The 17,222-nt window shown below is 41.3% G+C and overlaps 1 protein-coding gene across 4 annotated transcripts in view; it reads right to left on the bottom strand.

The window, feature by feature from the left end:
* ENTPD4 (ectonucleoside triphosphate diphosphohydrolase 4) overlaps positions 1–11,695 on the bottom strand; it is a 29,768-nt gene extending 18,073 nt beyond the window's left edge. For 2 of the 4 annotated variants that reach the window (XM_010592370.3, XM_010592371.3), the window contains exons 1-6: positions 11,575–11,695; positions 6,187–6,287; positions 4,738–4,935; positions 4,003–4,208; positions 1,308–1,458; positions 551–654 (exon numbers count right to left, since the gene is read on the bottom strand). In XM_010592370.3, coding sequence (XP_010590672.1) covers positions 551–654; positions 1,308–1,458; positions 4,003–4,208; positions 4,738–4,935; positions 6,187–6,194 — 667 coding nt within the window. In that variant the 5' untranslated portion in view covers positions 6,195–6,287; positions 11,575–11,695. Of the gene's footprint in view, positions 1–550; positions 655–1,307; positions 1,459–4,002; positions 4,209–4,730; positions 4,936–6,186; positions 6,288–10,789; positions 11,180–11,574 lie in introns of those variants that run through there. The other 2 variants (XM_023551014.2, XM_064272686.1) reach the window with 2 other exon arrangements.
* Between the last annotated feature and the right edge of the window lie 5,527 nt (positions 11,696–17,222).

The raw sequence follows: 17,222 nt of genomic DNA, 5'->3' as shown, positions 1-17,222 counted from the left end.
TTCCCCCCCTTAGCAGTAAATCAGCAGAAGGGTCCAATATATCAATAATTATCTTAACTCCAGAAAGCTGTATAACTTAGCAAAGAACACATATCTTTTCCATCAAAATGAGTCCAAAATATGCACCCTATATTTAATGAAGACAATTTTTTAAATAAATTGTGGTAAAAATATACACAACAAAACATACATCAATCCAGTTTCTACATATGTGATTCAGTGACACTGATCATATTCTTCAAGTTGTGCAACCATTCTTGCTATCTTTTTTCAAATTATTCCACCACCATTAACAGAAATTCAGTGAGCCCTGAGCAAAAACTCCTGCTTTCCCCACAGATTATTTTTTAAATGGCTCAATGTTAGGTTAACAAAGACCACTTGTAAGAAACTAATTTAGACATTTAAAAATGATAATATTTCAAGACTATGGTTTCCCAAATTTTAAGATATTAAGAGTAATGTAATAGAGTTGTACACTGGGGAAAATAGGAAGAGCTTAAATTTCTAATTTTAAGTTGATGTTGAAGTTGAAGACCAATGTACCAACCTTCTTGCTTCCCTGAAATTACTTCTGCATGGGAGTCAGAAAACAGAAAGTCAAAGTGCACAGGGATATCAGTCAGAAGGTCTTCCAGAATGGCCTTCTGTTGACTGTAAAGCAATCCAGAAATTTACTATCAAAACATTACATCCTGAATTTTTGTTTTTTTAAAAAAAAAGGGAAAACAATAACTATAGCTCTGGTATATCCTATGCGAAATAGTTAATTTTAAAACCAAAGCAATTCATTGAAAAAACTGTGCATTTGGGGAAAGAATTTTCAAAATGAACAAATTGTATGAATATATGACTCCTGGTATGGAGTCCCTAGGTAGCACAAGCGATTACACGCTCAACTACTAGCTGAAATGTTGATAGTTCAAACCCACCCAGAAGCACCTCAGAAGACAGGCCTGGCAATCTGCTTCTGAGGGGTCACAGCCTTGAAAGCCCTATGGATCAGTTCCATTCTGCACACATGGGGTCGCCATGAGTCAGAACCAACTTGACAGCAACTGGTTAGGATGTGAAACTCCAAGTATTCTTTTAATGAAAGCTTTTAAAATAATTTTTAAAACTTTTTTTTTTTTAAGGAGAACTTTATAGTTTACTATTTGTAATCATAAATAAATACACTGAAAGATATTTGGTGGGTTCTGGCAAAAGGAAATATTTCTGGCACTAATCCTGATTTGAATTGCTGATGTTTTCTTTCTCAAACAAGAAGAAGATGAGCATGGGCCCACCCTCAGGTGGGGGATCACCTCTCAGGAAGGATTCTCATCCCAGCCGTGCAGAGAATGTAGAGTGGGGTCTCTTTGTGTTTTGCCCGTGGCACGTGCTCTGCAGCAAAGTTCAGGAGTGGAGAAATGTAATCGCTGACTTTCTCTGGAAAGGTAGCAAATTCTGAAATGCCTAGAGAAACAGGACACTTTGGTTAACAAGTAGGTAGTTTAGCCGACAAGTTATATTTCTTCAGTGTGGCTCATTTGAGAGAAATACGAACTCTGCATCATGCTCCCTTAGTTCTTCCCTATCCCTCTGGCAACTCTTTCCAAAGCTTCTCTACCTTAAGTGTTGATAGTGTTAAGTGTTCAGTCCTATGCTCTCTTCTCAATCATCAAAAAACGACTGAGCACCTAACATGTGCCAGGCACTTGGGATCAACTGCAAATAAGATCATTCTTGTCCTCACGAAACATGTCCCCAGTGACCTTAGGCTGCCACTCTCATGGCTGCCATCACCATCTACGTTGCTGACCTCCAAATCACCAGCAATCCACGTCTCTTCCCTAACCTCTGTCCACTTGACATCTCCATGCAGTTGTTCTCACAGGCACCTGAAACTTAACACATTCAAATCTGATCTCAACTTCCACTATAAACCTGCTCTTACTGTTGTTACCTACCTCAATGACCACCGTTACTGGCCACCCAGTGCTCCAAGCCAGTACCCTAGATAAAATCCCTCTCCCTCACTCCAACACACATTCTGAGCTTCACAGATTGCCTCTCCTTGCTTTCTTACACTTTGTTTTACTTCTCCTCACCTCTTCCAGACACCACCACTCTGCCAGCCTGCTACCTTCCTACCCTCCAGCCTTGGCCATGCCCCCACAGCTCCCTACCTAAATTGTATCTTTTCCTAGTTTAAAATCCTTTTGTGGCTCCTCAGTGTCCTCCAAATAAAGCTCAATTCTTCAGAATAGCATACCCACCCCACCTTATATCTTCCTAGGCTTCTTCCATCCAGCTTTCTGCTATACTGAACTAACATTTCTATAATGCATCATACTCTGGCCCTAGGGCCTTTGCACCTCCTCTGGGAATGGTCTGTTCTTTGTCTACCTCCCCACTTCCCACTGCTCTTCACCTGGCTAACTCTTACTCATCCTCTGGGCTACTGCCTCCACGGAAGTCTTCCCTAACAAAAACCTGAAGATTAGTCAAGTACTTCTCCTAAGCACTCCTGTTACATTCCATCCTTACCTCTAATTCTAGGTGTAGCACTCATTTCACCATATCTAAACTGCCTACTTACTTGCCTGTCTCATTACAACTGGAAGTTTCATGAGGGCACAACCTGTGTCTTGTTCAAATTTATATCCCCAGCACCTAGCATAGTATATGGCAAATAGCAGGTGCTCAATAAATATTTGTTAGAATGAGTATATAAGTGAATGAATATTTCCAGAAGTTAAAAATTTTCTTATTTCATAGATTAATAAATTACAACCCAGAAGGATTATTTGAATCGGCAGAAAATGGACACATCCTAATTCAATGGATATCAAGCCCAACGCTAGACTGACCCTAGTCAATAAGGAAATTACTGAAACCTTGCTATAATGCTATGCATGGGAGTTCACGCTTCAGGACAGGGAGCGCTATAAAAAGGTATTTGAATTTCCATTTCCAACATTCCGGAGTATCACACTATGTTCAGCTTAATTTTAGTAAGAATCTGCTATCCACACTGCAATGATGTTGTAGCGGTCCTTTTGGGTTAAACGGACATTTCCAAGGGATGAAAGTTTTCATCTTATTCCGTGAGGGCAGTTTAACCACTGATGGAGCCTGGTATGTGCAGCGAGATGAAATGCAAGGGTTCAGCATTTTCTGAGTGCTTTCTAGTTCTACTTTTTAGTTTTTTGGTGAATTTTCTTATTTGACTAATATTACTTTAATCTTAAAAATGTTTCCAGATTAAAAATGCATAAAAATCTAAGGGGGTAGGAAATAGAAAACTGGTTTTCTAATGCTCAGTAAAAATTAAAAATATTTATTCACTAAGACTTAGAAGAAAACCCTGGTGGCGTAGTGGCTAAGTGCTACGGCTGCTAAACAAAGGGTCAGCAGTTCGAATTTGCCAGGCGCTCCTTGGAAACTCTATGGGGCAATTCTACTCTGTCTATAGGGTTGCTAGGAGTCGGAATCGACTTGACAGCAACAGGTTTGGTTTTGTTTAAGACTGAGAAAGAAAAACTGACCATAATTCATGGAAGTGTACTCTGATGTTAGAATAACACTTGTATATAGACTCAGATTAGGTTCTCTCTTTTTAACCTGAAGAATGAGCTCAAGATTTTAAATTTCCTGAGTAATATGCTGGTGCCACAGCTGCCTAAACACCCAAAAAAAAAAATTAAGTTGTTGAGGGTTATCTGAAGAAGGAAGTGGGGTCTGAATTATTCAATGAAAAATGGACAGAACTCAAGTGGTGGCATTGATTAGGAATCTTTTTATGAGGATGGGTATTTTAATGTGTTAAAACTGAATATTCTTTTTACTTACATTTTGGAAATGGGGAATAATAAGCTATGATTATTATTGATCAATATCCTCTAGTATTTTAGAAAATAAATACCTTGAATTTTTTGGAATATATATATATATATATGTCACAGAGATTAAAAGGACAGATCCCAGTAACCAATCAGATATTTATCATTCACATACCAGGTTTTATTTTCATAACCACTGGCTTTCGGCTTTTATCCCTCATTTGTCTAATATCCAGCAGATCATGAGGATTGCCATTATGCCTTGGCCAGCAATAGACAAATATTCGAGACCCACTGCTGCCGCAGTCCACCACGATACCGTAGTTCACGTTGGGGTTATTGGTATCTGTAGCTTCGATGTCAGTAACTCGTGCCAAGTACCTTGTTTAGAAAAACAAACACATTTATTTAGACACAGAATATCATCCTACACCTAATACAGACGATACAATAAACAAACGCCACCCCAGTGGTTCTAAGCTGTGTGACAACAGCACCACTGTAACATTTTTACAATTGCCAAATGATTGAAGAATTAAAAGAAAATAAGTGATGGTGATAAAGACCATTTAAATCAGATATACACTCAATATTCTTTTAAAGAAGTTCAAACAAGTTCTGAGACACAAAACTTCATATTTCCAAACTATCAACATTAACTCTAAAATCAGCTTAAAAGATACTACAGGAGAAATTCCTTTTTAAATAATTATTGGAGGGCCTTTTATGATGTGGATTTGACAGTTAGCAGCTAACAAGTTTCAAGCAGTTTATTTTTCATGCCATTCTGTACTTAGTACTGAACTTAGTTCCTATAGTCACATGCTCCTCAAATTCCAACCTGACCCAAAAGGCTTGAAGCCACGAAATGAAGGGATGTAGAAAACAAATTTTTTTTTTTACCTCTTACCTTTGAAACTTCTTGTCTCTGGATAGCCGCCCATACTTATTTCGGATTATGACAACAGAAAAGTATAAAACTGAAACAGTAGCAGCCAGGATGCTGATGACAATAATCTGGCGTAAATTGGTATTCAGGATTCGAAGACACCCCATTGGAGAGATACTAAAATGCCAGGAAGCAGGTAAAAGGCAGGAGATGCCGAACCTGAAATTAGAAACACAGAATTTAAAGGTATCTGCTCCAAAGAGGCCGCTTACCTGAAATGACTCTATAGTAAGGTATTCGGCTTCAACTATCCCGACTTCCCTGCCTGCAGACATCTGTATACCAGTATCTTCCATATTGCTATTTTGCTACAGAGCCCATTAATATAAAATTATATGAACATTAAGCCCTTATGGTTTACAGCACTTGGGTGTCTTCCTCTTTTTGGAGAATATTATGTAGATTTTTATTTGTACCCTGTTTTGTTTAAAAAGGGTCAGAGAAAGCTTACAAGGATAAGTTCAATAAGGTAACTATATACACCAATAACAAAACCAGGTTTAAGGATGTTGAAACCAAAGGGAAACTTATTACAGAAATGCATACTGTGAGGCAGGCCTGCAAATCTGCCTGAGCAGCCTAGTGGCTAAAACATTAAATTAAAAGCTTATCAATAGCTCAGGAGGAACAAGATTTTCTTAACACTGAATTCCAAGACAAATTTCTCCCAGATAACCGAGAAATGGGAAAAAATACTATCTTTAACAACATTCCCACAACGAAGTCAATAAATAAGCTCTGTATGCCTAGTGTTTTTAGGAATATTCCTATTAGGCATTTTTGCAAATAAACGGGAACTTTTCAGTTTATATGAGGGATGAAAGGCTCTTTCTGAAACTTATCAATAGGCTTTAAAAAAACCTCAATGCCTTTGGGATGTATTTTATTGTATTACAGTTCATTTCTACACTCTTCCCCTTAAAGAGGGCTATGTGGACCAAAATATCTCACTGAAGGGGAAGGTATCCTGCTAACCCAATGAAATTTGCCACTTGCAGCTTCTACTCTCCATTTGTGTTCTTGAGTCAATCCATAGCATTCATCATCCCCCTCCCCACACCGCAGAGGCTTACAGACAGTTATCATGTGCTTAATACAACCACCTCTCAGATTCCAGCATCCACGCCCCTTACTGCAAACTACATTAATCCCAGAATAATTCACCTTGCACCATCACTTTCTTTCTATGACAGGTACCCCACCGGGCCTTGCAAGAATAAAGGTGTCAAACAGAAGTGTAGCGCAACTTCTAAAACTGTTCACTTGGGGCTCAGATTTTTTTTTTCCTCTCAAGATCTGTTTCTGTGACTGTTCACCTGAGACTTAGATTCTTCCCTCCTCAAGACCTGTTCCTGTGGCGCCAGAATCTGAGGTTTCACACAGTGCCAGTGATTAGGTACCACCACTCACCTCCCCATACTGACAGATCAGAATCAGGCTGTGTTCTCGGAGTCAGTCCTTCTCGCACACAGTTACAGAAGCAACGGAGTCCTCGCAGAGTTAGAGCCGTCCTGTTCCAGAAGTGAGAAAAATCACAAAGATGACACAATTGAAGAAAACTGTTCTTTATCAGCCGCTTGCTGAAATCCAATGACACATAATCTAGTATCTAATTCTCGCACTGAAACTGTTGCTGCTAGAGATACAGGCCTAAATCAAGAGCTCTTAGCCACTGGGCTGCCAGGGCTCAGACAGTACTGTCTACCTGAAAGGTCATCAAATAGATCTTAAGCACTTTATGGTACTGAATGTTATGGAAGATTTGTGTGGGGGCAGGAGACAGGGAGACAGATGAACTGAAGGAGAATTTGAAATACCCATTTACTTGATAAATAATATCTACTAGATCTCCCTTTTACGTACAAGGAACCATGTAAGATACTATGTTCCCACTTCAGTTTCTGAACCATGCAAGATACTATGTTCCCACTTAGATCTCCTTGCTTTGATCATTATCAGCACTCCTCTAGCACCCAGACCTCAAATCACAGAGAAGATAGCCAGATCCAAAGGACTTTTTTTTAGTCTTTATCATTCTTGATCTGTTGGCACTACTGTATCCATTCTTGGCCTCTCAAGATACTGTCTTGTCTACTCTGTTTCTTAGCTCTTAAACAACTCTCAGGATCCTTCAAGTTTCTTCCTTCTCTGCCCATCCCAGCTACACTTCCATTCCTAAAGGTTCCGTCCGCTGTAACTCTATTCTCTTCTAACTTACTCTTTCTGTTCAATCATATTATATTGTTTCAAATGCCAAATAACTCAATTTTTTTTCTCTACCCCAGGCTTCTTTTCTGAGCTATAGATATATTACCTTCAACTGCCCACTAGATCTTTTTATCTGAATGTCATACCAAAAAAAACAAAACAAAACCGATTGCTGTCAAGTCACTTTTGACTCACAGCAACCCTTTAGGACAGAGCAGAACTTCCCCATAGGGTTTCCAAGGAGCGGCTGGTGGATTCCAACAGCTGACCTTTTGGTTAGCAGCCGAGCTCTCAACCACTGAGCCACTAGGGCTCCTACACCCAGTCAGGACCTTGAAAAAAAATTCTAAATGTGAACTCTTCAGCTGTAATCTTCACTCCCTTTTCTCTCAACCTGCTCCTCCTCCTATAGTCCCAATCTCAATTCCACCAAGCTGCTCAAACCAGAAACCAAGGAATCAGTGCCTGAGTCCCACCTTTCTTTCCACCTTCCAGATTCAATTTCTTACCAATTCCTTTAATTTCTTTGTCCACAGTTTATCTAAAATCTGCCTCCTCTTTACTGCCTCTGCTTGGGGTCAGGGTCTTACATCCTATCTCTTGCCTAGTTTCACAGAATAGCAGCCTAACTAGTATCCTACCTGCAGTCTCAACCCAGTGACTCGGCACAGATTCTTCCCTGAAGTTGATACACTCGCCACCCCCCGAACCCCCCAGGTCCATGATAACGTCGCTCTTGTACTAAAAACCCTCCGATGGCTCCCAGCTCACTTAAGATAAAGCCAAAGTCTTTACTAAGACCTACAAAGTCCTACAGGATCTGGCCACCTGTTAACCACTCTAAAGTCATCTTTCATTACACTTCCCCTATTCCTCCACTCCAGCCACACTGGCTTTCTCACTGTCTTCAAACATGCCAGGTGTTCTCCGAACCTGCTTGGAAATCAACTGTACAGTGTACTGTCTCACTTCCTTCGGGCCTTTTACTCATGTTACTTTCTTAGTGAGGCCTTCCCTGGCCACCCGATCTATAACTGCAAGCTCTCCTTTCCCTCATCTCTCATCCTTGCTTTATTTTTTTTCTCCTTAGCATTTACTTATTTATTACATACTTACATGATGTGACAGGCCCTGTTCCAAATATTTATTCCTCATAACAGCCTAGAGGGTGGGTGCCATTATCATAACATTTTGCAGATGAGGCAGAGAAGTTAAATAACTTACCAAGGTCAAATAGCTAATAAATGACAGAGCTGGGATTAAAAATTTCTATTGTGATTCCCTTCTCTTCTAACTTTCCCCACTCTTCCTGGTCAATCCCATTCAAGTTTCAGAGTTCTGGGACCCAAAAAGGTAAAGAACCTCTACACTAGAGTGATCCTTCCAAAACAAACAGGAATCATGACATCCCCATTCCCTAACTTCTCTCTCTCATTTAGGAAAAGTCCTAGCTCCTTAGGATGGTACAGGAGACCCTTCATGATCTAGTCCTGCACTGTTCAATATGATGGCCACTTGCCATTTGTGGCCATTTAAACTAATTAAAGTTATTTATTAAAACTAAATAAAATAAAAAAATCTGTTCCTCAGTTGCACTAGCCACATTTCCAGTGTTCATCAGCCACATACAGCCTCTGTATTAGCACAAATATAGACGACTGACATTGCTCCAGAAAGTTCTGTAGTCTCATCCCCTGACAGATTGCTATATGTGCTCTGTGTTTCAACCACACTAAAAACAAGATGCAGATCACTGAAACGCCCTGCAGTGCTCTGCATCTGTGGGATGAACCTCTCCCTTGAGTCCATGTGTTGGCACGCCTGCATATTCTCAGGACACCAGTCAATCAAGCTTTCTCTGCGAGGGCAAAGTGAAATAGGTCCTTTGGTGGAAAACACAGGATGCGATAAAAGAAACATTTGCAAACTGTCCAATCACAAACAAAACCACAGACAAATAAACCAATGAGACTCTGGACAAGCTAGATCTCTGAATAAGAAAAGAAAGGTCTCTTTATGAGAGAAAGAGTCCAAAGTGAAGGACGCTGGGTGACACTAACACTCAGTTGTGGGAAAAAGTTACAGGAAAACATACTTGATTCATTCTGTTTTAAGATGAATGCATTTATGATCTACATTTTCTTCAATATTTATTTAAATTTTTAAAATTTCATTTGTCAAGATCAAGTCCTAATCAAACTGCTTCCCACCTCTCACTATTCATTTACAATACTCTGGTCCTCATTTTAAGTGGTCTTTTTCTGATCACACTTTTCCTACACTACCTCTGCAATTTCCCTCAAGTTCTAATCCCATATCCTGTGCTTCCTGGAGCCCTGCCACTGCAAACTCAATTAAGTGTGCAGTTACATTTTTTTTTCTAACTTTTACTATGGGGAAATATATATAACAAAACATTTGCCATTTCAACATGTACAATTCAGTGACATTAATTACATTCACCATGTTGTACAACCATCACCCTCATCCGTTTCCAATTTTTTTCATCACTCTTCACAGAAACTCAGTATCCTTTTAAGCAATACCTCCCCATTTCCCCCTCCCATCTACCCCTGTAACCACTAATAAACTTTGGTCTCTGCACTTGCCTATTTTAAATATTTCATATAAGCAGCATCATACAATATTTGTCCTTCTGTGTCTGACTTGCTTCACTCAGCATAATGTTTTCAAGGCTCATTTGTGTTGTACCATGTATCAGAACTTCATTTCTCCTTATGGCTGAATATCTCATTGTATGTATTTACCACATTTTGTTTATCCATTCATCTGTGATGAACATTTGGGATTACAATCTTTTGTCACAAACTAATACCGCTTTCCAAATTTTCCACTTATGAGAATGTTATCATCATTAACTGCGTTCACCGTATCCTCAACTTTGATTCCCACTTCTCCTTGTGTCAACTCATCATTTGCCAAATCCTGTTCATTTTTCCTCAAATATTCTGCATATCTAAAGTGACTGCAGCAGACATCACTACCTTCTGCCTTCAATGTGAACTGATTCCTCTTTGTAAAACACTGCTTTCAAAATATAACCAGTTCAAGAATCTTCTGGAAGCCTATGGATGAACACCAACTTCCCTGCATGGCACCTAAATCCTCCCATCAACTGGTCCCACTTTATTTCACCAACATGTTCTCCACCGTCAGATAACATCCACTCTGCTCCGGTGAGGCGTGCCTTTTTCTTCTTCCCCACACAACACAAGCTGTTCCTATTCTTGCTTCTGGTCTTTACTAATGCCACTTCCTCCTAACTGGCACGTCCTGCTCTCAGTATTACACTTCTTTCAAGGCACAGGTCTTCGTCACACTCCGAATTTGCTTTGTTAGCAGTCTATTCTAAATAAACATAGTACATAAATACGGAGAGAATATAAATTTTTAGATCAACTTTTATTTTTGCTTCTTCTTTCCAGACTATACACTGAAGGACTAAGTATTCCCTATTAGGGCTAGAAGATTTTAAGCCATAAATTCAACATGCAACATAAGCGGTGGTAAATCAATGTTAGGTAAACACAGAAATGATACCTTTATAAAAATTAGTATTCCATTTTATAATTCTGCTAATGTGTCAAACAGAATTAGCAAACCTAATACAAAGACAATATCAAACATAAGATAACCCAAAGAATATTATTCTTTCAGGTCTCCCTAAGGCTAGGCAATTTGGTGTTTTCATTACACAAAGCAGAACACGATAAAGACTGCAATGTGAAATTAAAGTGGGGATCTGAGTCTCTGGTTAAGAATCCTTTAATAATTTCTAGTTTACCTTCTAGCATGGAAGTTCCTGGACTGTAAAGCGTTTCTTTTCCTTCTTAGTGATAAATGTCATTCTCTACAAATGTTCTGTCCCAGTGTTCATTCAACTGGGTCCCCAGTAGGTTCTGGAACATATTCTTGAGAATGCGAGAAGTGTCCCTTTAAAAGGTGCCCATACATTAGTCAAGTTTGAGGAACACTAACTGCTCTGCACCATCACTTTATCGCGCAATTAGCTCTATTTTCCCAAGGAGAAATCTAAGGTACGAAATTCAGCAAACGCAGAGCAAAGCAAAAATGACGCTGGACGTGTACATGTTGCAAGAAGCCCAACTGGATCCTCGGTGAAACACGCCCTGTCCCTTGCAGGTCCCTCCCCAGCGTGTGCCGGGTCCGCCTGCTGCGCGCGAGGCGTAAGGGCGGCGTGGTCACAGAGGGGGCGCCACAGCCCGACTGCCGAGGCTTCCCTGCCAGGCGCGGGGAGAGCACCTGCCACGCAGGGTCGCCGTCGCCGGCCGCGGGGCACCCGGATGTGTCCGCGCCGCAGGGGCAGCTGCTGCCGGCCGTCGGGGGACGGTCCGCAGGGCCGGGCTGGCAGCGGCCGGGAACCGCCGCGGGGAAAGCCGCCGGCAGCCGCGGGGAGGGCTCTGGGCGAGCTCTCGGGCGCCGGGGCACAGGGACTCGTCCCGCGGCCCGCTCGCCGCCCTCTGGGTCCCCTCGCTCCGACTTCCCCACCAGGCCGGCCGCTCCGGCATCCCGCCCTCCCTTCAGCCGCGTCGGGGAGGCCGATCTCACCTGCTCGGCTGCGCCCGACACGGCGGCCGGGGCTCCGGGGAGCGGGGGACGGCGAGCGGGGAGCATCACGGCTGCTGCGGCGAAGCGGCGGCGGCGGCAACGCTGACCGGCTCTCTAGAGGCTCCTCCCTACCCCGGAGCCGCAGCCCCGCCCGGCCCCCGGCTGTCGCGTCACCGTCGGCGCCCGGAACGCGCACGCAGCCGGCGGGAGGGCGCACGCCGAGGGGCGGGGCCGGGCCGGGGGCGGGGCCAGGGCCAGGATGATTGGCCTCCCAAGAGTCAGGCTCTTCCGTCCAATCAGAGCCCTGGTGGCTTCGTGGTTAAGAGCTGGGCTGCTAACTCAAACATCGGCAGTTCGAATCCGCCAGCCTCTCCTTGGAAACCCCTAGGGGCAATTCTACTGTGTCCTGTGGGGCCGCTATGAGTCAGAATGGACTGGACGGCAATGGATTTGGATGCGGACGTAACTCTAGGCTGGGAATGTGAAAGTGGTGTCACGAAAGGGCATCGTCCTGTGGCGCAGTTACCCCCGTTATAGCCCATCTAGCTGTAGGCCAGCCTTGGTAACTGCACGCAATCTGCTTACGACATCCCAGTTTATCTTTTTGTGTCTGTGTGTGCTTCTAACAATTACAGGAAACAACCCTTGAAAACTTAGCAAGAACTGGGCATTTTTGCTCAGCTCTTGAAATGTTTACACCTTTGCCAGTAGCTATCTCTATTTTGGAGCCCTGGTGACGCGGTTAAGAGCTACTAAAGGTCTGCAGTTGGAATCCACCAGCCTCCCCTTGGGGATGCCCCCGGATGAGGCAGTTCCATCCTGTCCTATAGGTTGCTATGAGCGTGAGTCAACCAGAGGGGCAACCAGTTTGGTTTTTTTTTTTGGTTTTATCCCTGTTTTACAGATGGGGCAACTAAGGCTCAAACTCATTCAGTGACTTTCCTAAAGTCCACATAATTAGTCAGATGTAGCCAGGATTTCTTCCTTGCCAAAATTTGCATACATTAGAGCCTTTTATAAGGAGCCCTGGTAGCGCAGTGGTTAAAGTGCTCGACTGCTAACCCAAAGGTCGGATTGGAACCCACCAGTGGCTCCACGGGAGACAGATGTGGCAATCTGCTTCCTTAAAGATTACATCCTTGGAAACCCTATGGTGCAGTTCTGCTCTGTCCTATAGGGTCGCTAGGAGTCTGAATGGACTGGATGGCAGTGGGTTTGGTTTCTAGAGCCTATTCTCAGGAAGGCCCTTACCCCCAAGACACACAGTGAGTGTGAGAATAAATAGTAAGTTGAAGGGCACAGTTCCTAAGATTAATCCCGATGACCTGTACTTAGCTCAAGGCCCCTCCCCCTAGTAGTAAACTGCCTTGAAGTCACAGAGCCTTAGCATGTTAGAGCTGGAAGAGACCTTGGGAATCATGGATTCCTTCCTTTTTTCCCTCTTTCATACAGATAAATATACTCAACCCAGAGATATGAAGTCGTCAGCCAGCTAGCCACTTCAAAACCTTTTTAAAAATGAGAGTCCGGGAACCTCCTACTCCATCCCTTTCTTACGTAAAACAAGTTTGGACAGAACTACTAGTTATAAATTTTAAGGCAGAATCCTTCTTGGTCAAGCACTAGCTTGGGTTACCTCCTTCTCATGGTAATGTTTCATCCCTGGATTCAGATAGTGTTCATGGAAGAAGGCTAGCCATGACCAGGGAGACTTGTGTTTTAGAAGTAGATACTGACATTTTAATGTTGCCTACCTTAGAATCATAAAGCCACAGAATGTTAAAGCCAAAAAGGCTGTAGAAATTATCTAGTCTTAGCCACCTCCTTTTACGTTAAGGAATGCGGAACACAGAAAAATCAAGTGGCTTGCCCAAGATCCCCTGGAGATAAGGGGGAAAGGGGAAGTAGAAGGAATCTTTTTGACTCATACTTCAGTGCTCTGTTTTGGCAATCTGTTGCTATAAAATGTTACCAGTTTGTATAATTTACACATTAGAAAACCCTGTGACATATACTGTGGCCACCCTTGGAGGTATTGAAATAGGTGGCCACAAACATGCTATGATTTTAGGGCCAGGTTCCCTCAAAATTACCTGAGGTTACAAATCCTTCCATTTGAGATACTGGCTTGGATTATGACAGTCTCTCTTCAGGACGCCTATACTAAAATGCCAGATTAGCACATATTATACCATCACTATTTCCTGGTAATTCATATATAACAATTATCTGATAAGAGCTAGGAAAGAAAAATGTAGGAAGGTATGAAAACAGGTAGCATGGAACTGACTTCATCTGGGGAGTCGGGAGGTTTCTTCGAGGAAGTGATGCTTGAGGTCATACCTGCAGGGTGAATAGGAATTAAGTAGGAGAAGGATGAAGTCTGGGCCTATAGGAAGGAGTAGCATTTCAGGCAGCGGAAACAGCAAATGTAGAGTCTCAGAAAAGGAAGGAGCACAGCTGTCAGAATGCTCTATCAGCCTACTGTCACTCATAACAAGATGTTATGGATTAAATTGTATCCCGCCAAAATATGTGTTGGAATCTTAACCTCTACACCTATGGATGTAATCCTGTTTAGACATGGAGTTTTCTTAGTTATGTTAACTAGATCATACCCAAGTAGGGTAGGTTCTAAATCTAATCACTCCTGAATTATAAAAAGAACAGATAGATACAAAGATACACGCATGCGCGCACACACACACGCATGCATGCACACATATGAGGGGGCTTATGTTCCTTAAGCCAAGGAACCAAAGAACCAAAAAACTCCTAGAACTACCTGTAAGGAAGAAATTGACACAGCTAAGGCCCTGACTTGGACTCTTAACTTCCAGAACTGTAAGAAAACGAATTTGTTTTTTAATGACACTCATCTGTAGTATTTCTAATATAGCAGCACTAGGAAACTAAGACTCAAGGGAAACAAAAAATCAAGTTATCAAGAGGTATCACTGAGCACTTACTTTATGCCAAACTCAGGCCTAAGAGCATTACAAAACATTTTAAACAGAATGATAATGAAAATTCAGCACCTCAAAACATTCCTTATGAACAGGAATGTAAAAATCCTTAACAAAATACTGACACATCAAATACAGCAATACCTAAAAAGAATCAGATAGCATGACCAAATGAGACAAATCCTAACAATACTGATCAGGAAAAAAGAAAGAAAATACAAATAATTAAGAATTTGTATCAAGAATACAAAGACAAGTATAAAGAGTATAAGAGAGACATCCTTATAGATCCTACAGACATTAAAAGAACAATAAAAAATTATGAACATCTTTATGCTGATAATTTTAATAATCTAGATGAAATGAAAAAATTATTTGAAAAACACAACTTCCAAAAAGGACACAGGGAAAAATGCAACATGTAAATAGCCTTATGTCTTTTAAGGTCCCCAAAGAAAATTCCAGGCCCAGATAGTTTTACCAGTACATCTTAACAACCATTTAAGAAAGAAATAATACCAATCTTACACAAACTCTTTCAGACAAATAGAAAAGGGGGGGGAAGCACTTCCTAACTCATTCAATCCAAACCTGTTGCCATTGCCATCGAGCCGATTCCGACTCATAGTGACCCTATAGGACAGAGTAGAACTGCCCCATAGAGTTTCCAAAGAGCTCCAGGTAGATTCAAACTGCTGACCCTTTGGTTAGCAGCTGTAGCACTTAACAACTACACCACCATGGTTTCCATAAGACCAGCATAATCCTAATACCAAGACATTACAAGGAAAGAAAATTGCAAACCAATATTCCTTATGAACATAGATGTAAAAATCCTTAACACAGTATTAGCATATTAAATACAGCAATATCTGAGATAACATGACCAAATGAGATTTTTTGGAGGACCCAAGCTTAGTCTAACATTTGAAATTAATCAATGTCATTCACTACATAAACAGTAAAAAGGAGAAAATTCATATGATATCTCAAAAGATGTAGAAAAAGTATTTGACAAAATTCAACACCCACTCATTCATGATTAAAAAACAAAACAAAACCACTCGTCAACTCTAAAAAAAAGGATGTTCCTCAGTTTGATAGAACAACTACAAAAGAATTACAGCTAACAGCATAATAAATTATGATGTATGGAATGTTTCCCTCCTAATATTGGGAAAAGTCAGGGATGTCTCCTCCCATTGCTTGTATTCCACATGATAATGGAGGCCCTAGCTAGTGCCATAGGACAAGGAAAAAAAAAAAAAATACAAGGCATAAATATTGGAGAGGAAGAAGTAAAACTTTTTATTTGAGACAACTTGATTTTTTTACATGGAAAATACTAAGGAACCTACAAAAATATCTATTAGAGTTAATAAGTGTATTTAGCAAGGTTGCAAAACCGAAGCACCTCATCACATGGCTGGTATTAAAAAGTTTGAAATGGAATATTGACAAGGATGGGACACCTGGGGTCGTAGAAGCCATCTTACCACCATGAGGCAACAACCATATGGACAAAAAGCCAACAATAATATGGTGAAATGAAAGGATAGAGTTGCTCATGTCCTTCATGTCATCATTAAACCATTGAACTACTGGCAATCTCTGTGTCTACCTCCTGAATTCTTGCTATGAGAGAAAAATGAGCCCTTTATTTGTTTGAATTGCTTTTGGCTAGGTATGCCATTACCTCCTGTTAGATCTTAAAAATATTTGCTGCTTGGTTGATTGATTCTAGAATGGAAGGGACTTCAAGAGGTCATATTTCCCAGCCAACTTTGTTTTGTTGGTTTAGATTTCATTCCCATTTTACAGATGAGACAGCTGAGGTTTTAGAGGCAAAGTTGCTTGCTCAAGGTCATAATGCATGTAAAAACTGGACAATACATAAGACCGAAGAAGAATTGATGCCTTTAAATTATGGTGTTGGTGAGGAATATTGAATATACTATGGACTGCCAGAAGAACAAACAAAGCTGTCTTGGAAGAAGTACAGCCAGAATGCTCCTTAGAAGCTAGGATGGTGAGACTTTGTCTCATGTACTTTGGATGTGTTATCAGGAGGGACTAGTCCCTGGAGAAGGACATCTTGCTTGGTAAAATGGGGGCTCAAAGAAAGAGAAGACCCTCAATGAAATGGATTGACACAGTGTCTACAAAATGGGCTCAAACATAGCAAAAATTGTGAGGATGGTGTAGGACTGGGCAATGTTTCATTCTGTTGTACATAGAGTCACTGTGAGTCAGAAATAACTGGACAGCACCTAACAACAACAAGGTCGTAAAACTGGAAGGGAGAGAGGATAATAATGTGAACAGTACAAAACTGGGAGGCAGGAAACCTGAATTCTGATCTCTGATATGCTATCAACTGACTGCGTAAACTTAGAAAATGTAGTTAACCATTTGGGGCCTTGTCACCCACATATAGTAAAATAAAATAAAATAAATGGGGGGGGGGAGTGTAACTAGATTAACCTCTAAGGTCCTTTCCAGGTCTACAATCCATTTCTGCCTGCCCGCCCGCCCGCCTGCCTGCCTGCCTCCTTCCTTCCTTTCTCTTTCTCTCTCTTTGTTTCTTAAATTGTGCTTTAGGCGAAAGTTTACAGGGAAAACTAGTTTCTTATTAAACAATTAATATGTATTTTGTTTTGTGACATTGGTTGCCAATTACAC

Source organism: Loxodonta africana, chromosome 19, assembly GCF_030014295.1.
Source record: "Loxodonta africana isolate mLoxAfr1 chromosome 19, mLoxAfr1.hap2, whole genome shotgun sequence".
Lineage (NCBI taxonomy): Eukaryota > Metazoa > Chordata > Mammalia > Proboscidea > Elephantidae > Loxodonta > Loxodonta africana.
The sequence above is the reverse complement of the archived record's forward strand: the minus strand, read 5'-3'. Positions and strand labels throughout refer to the sequence as shown.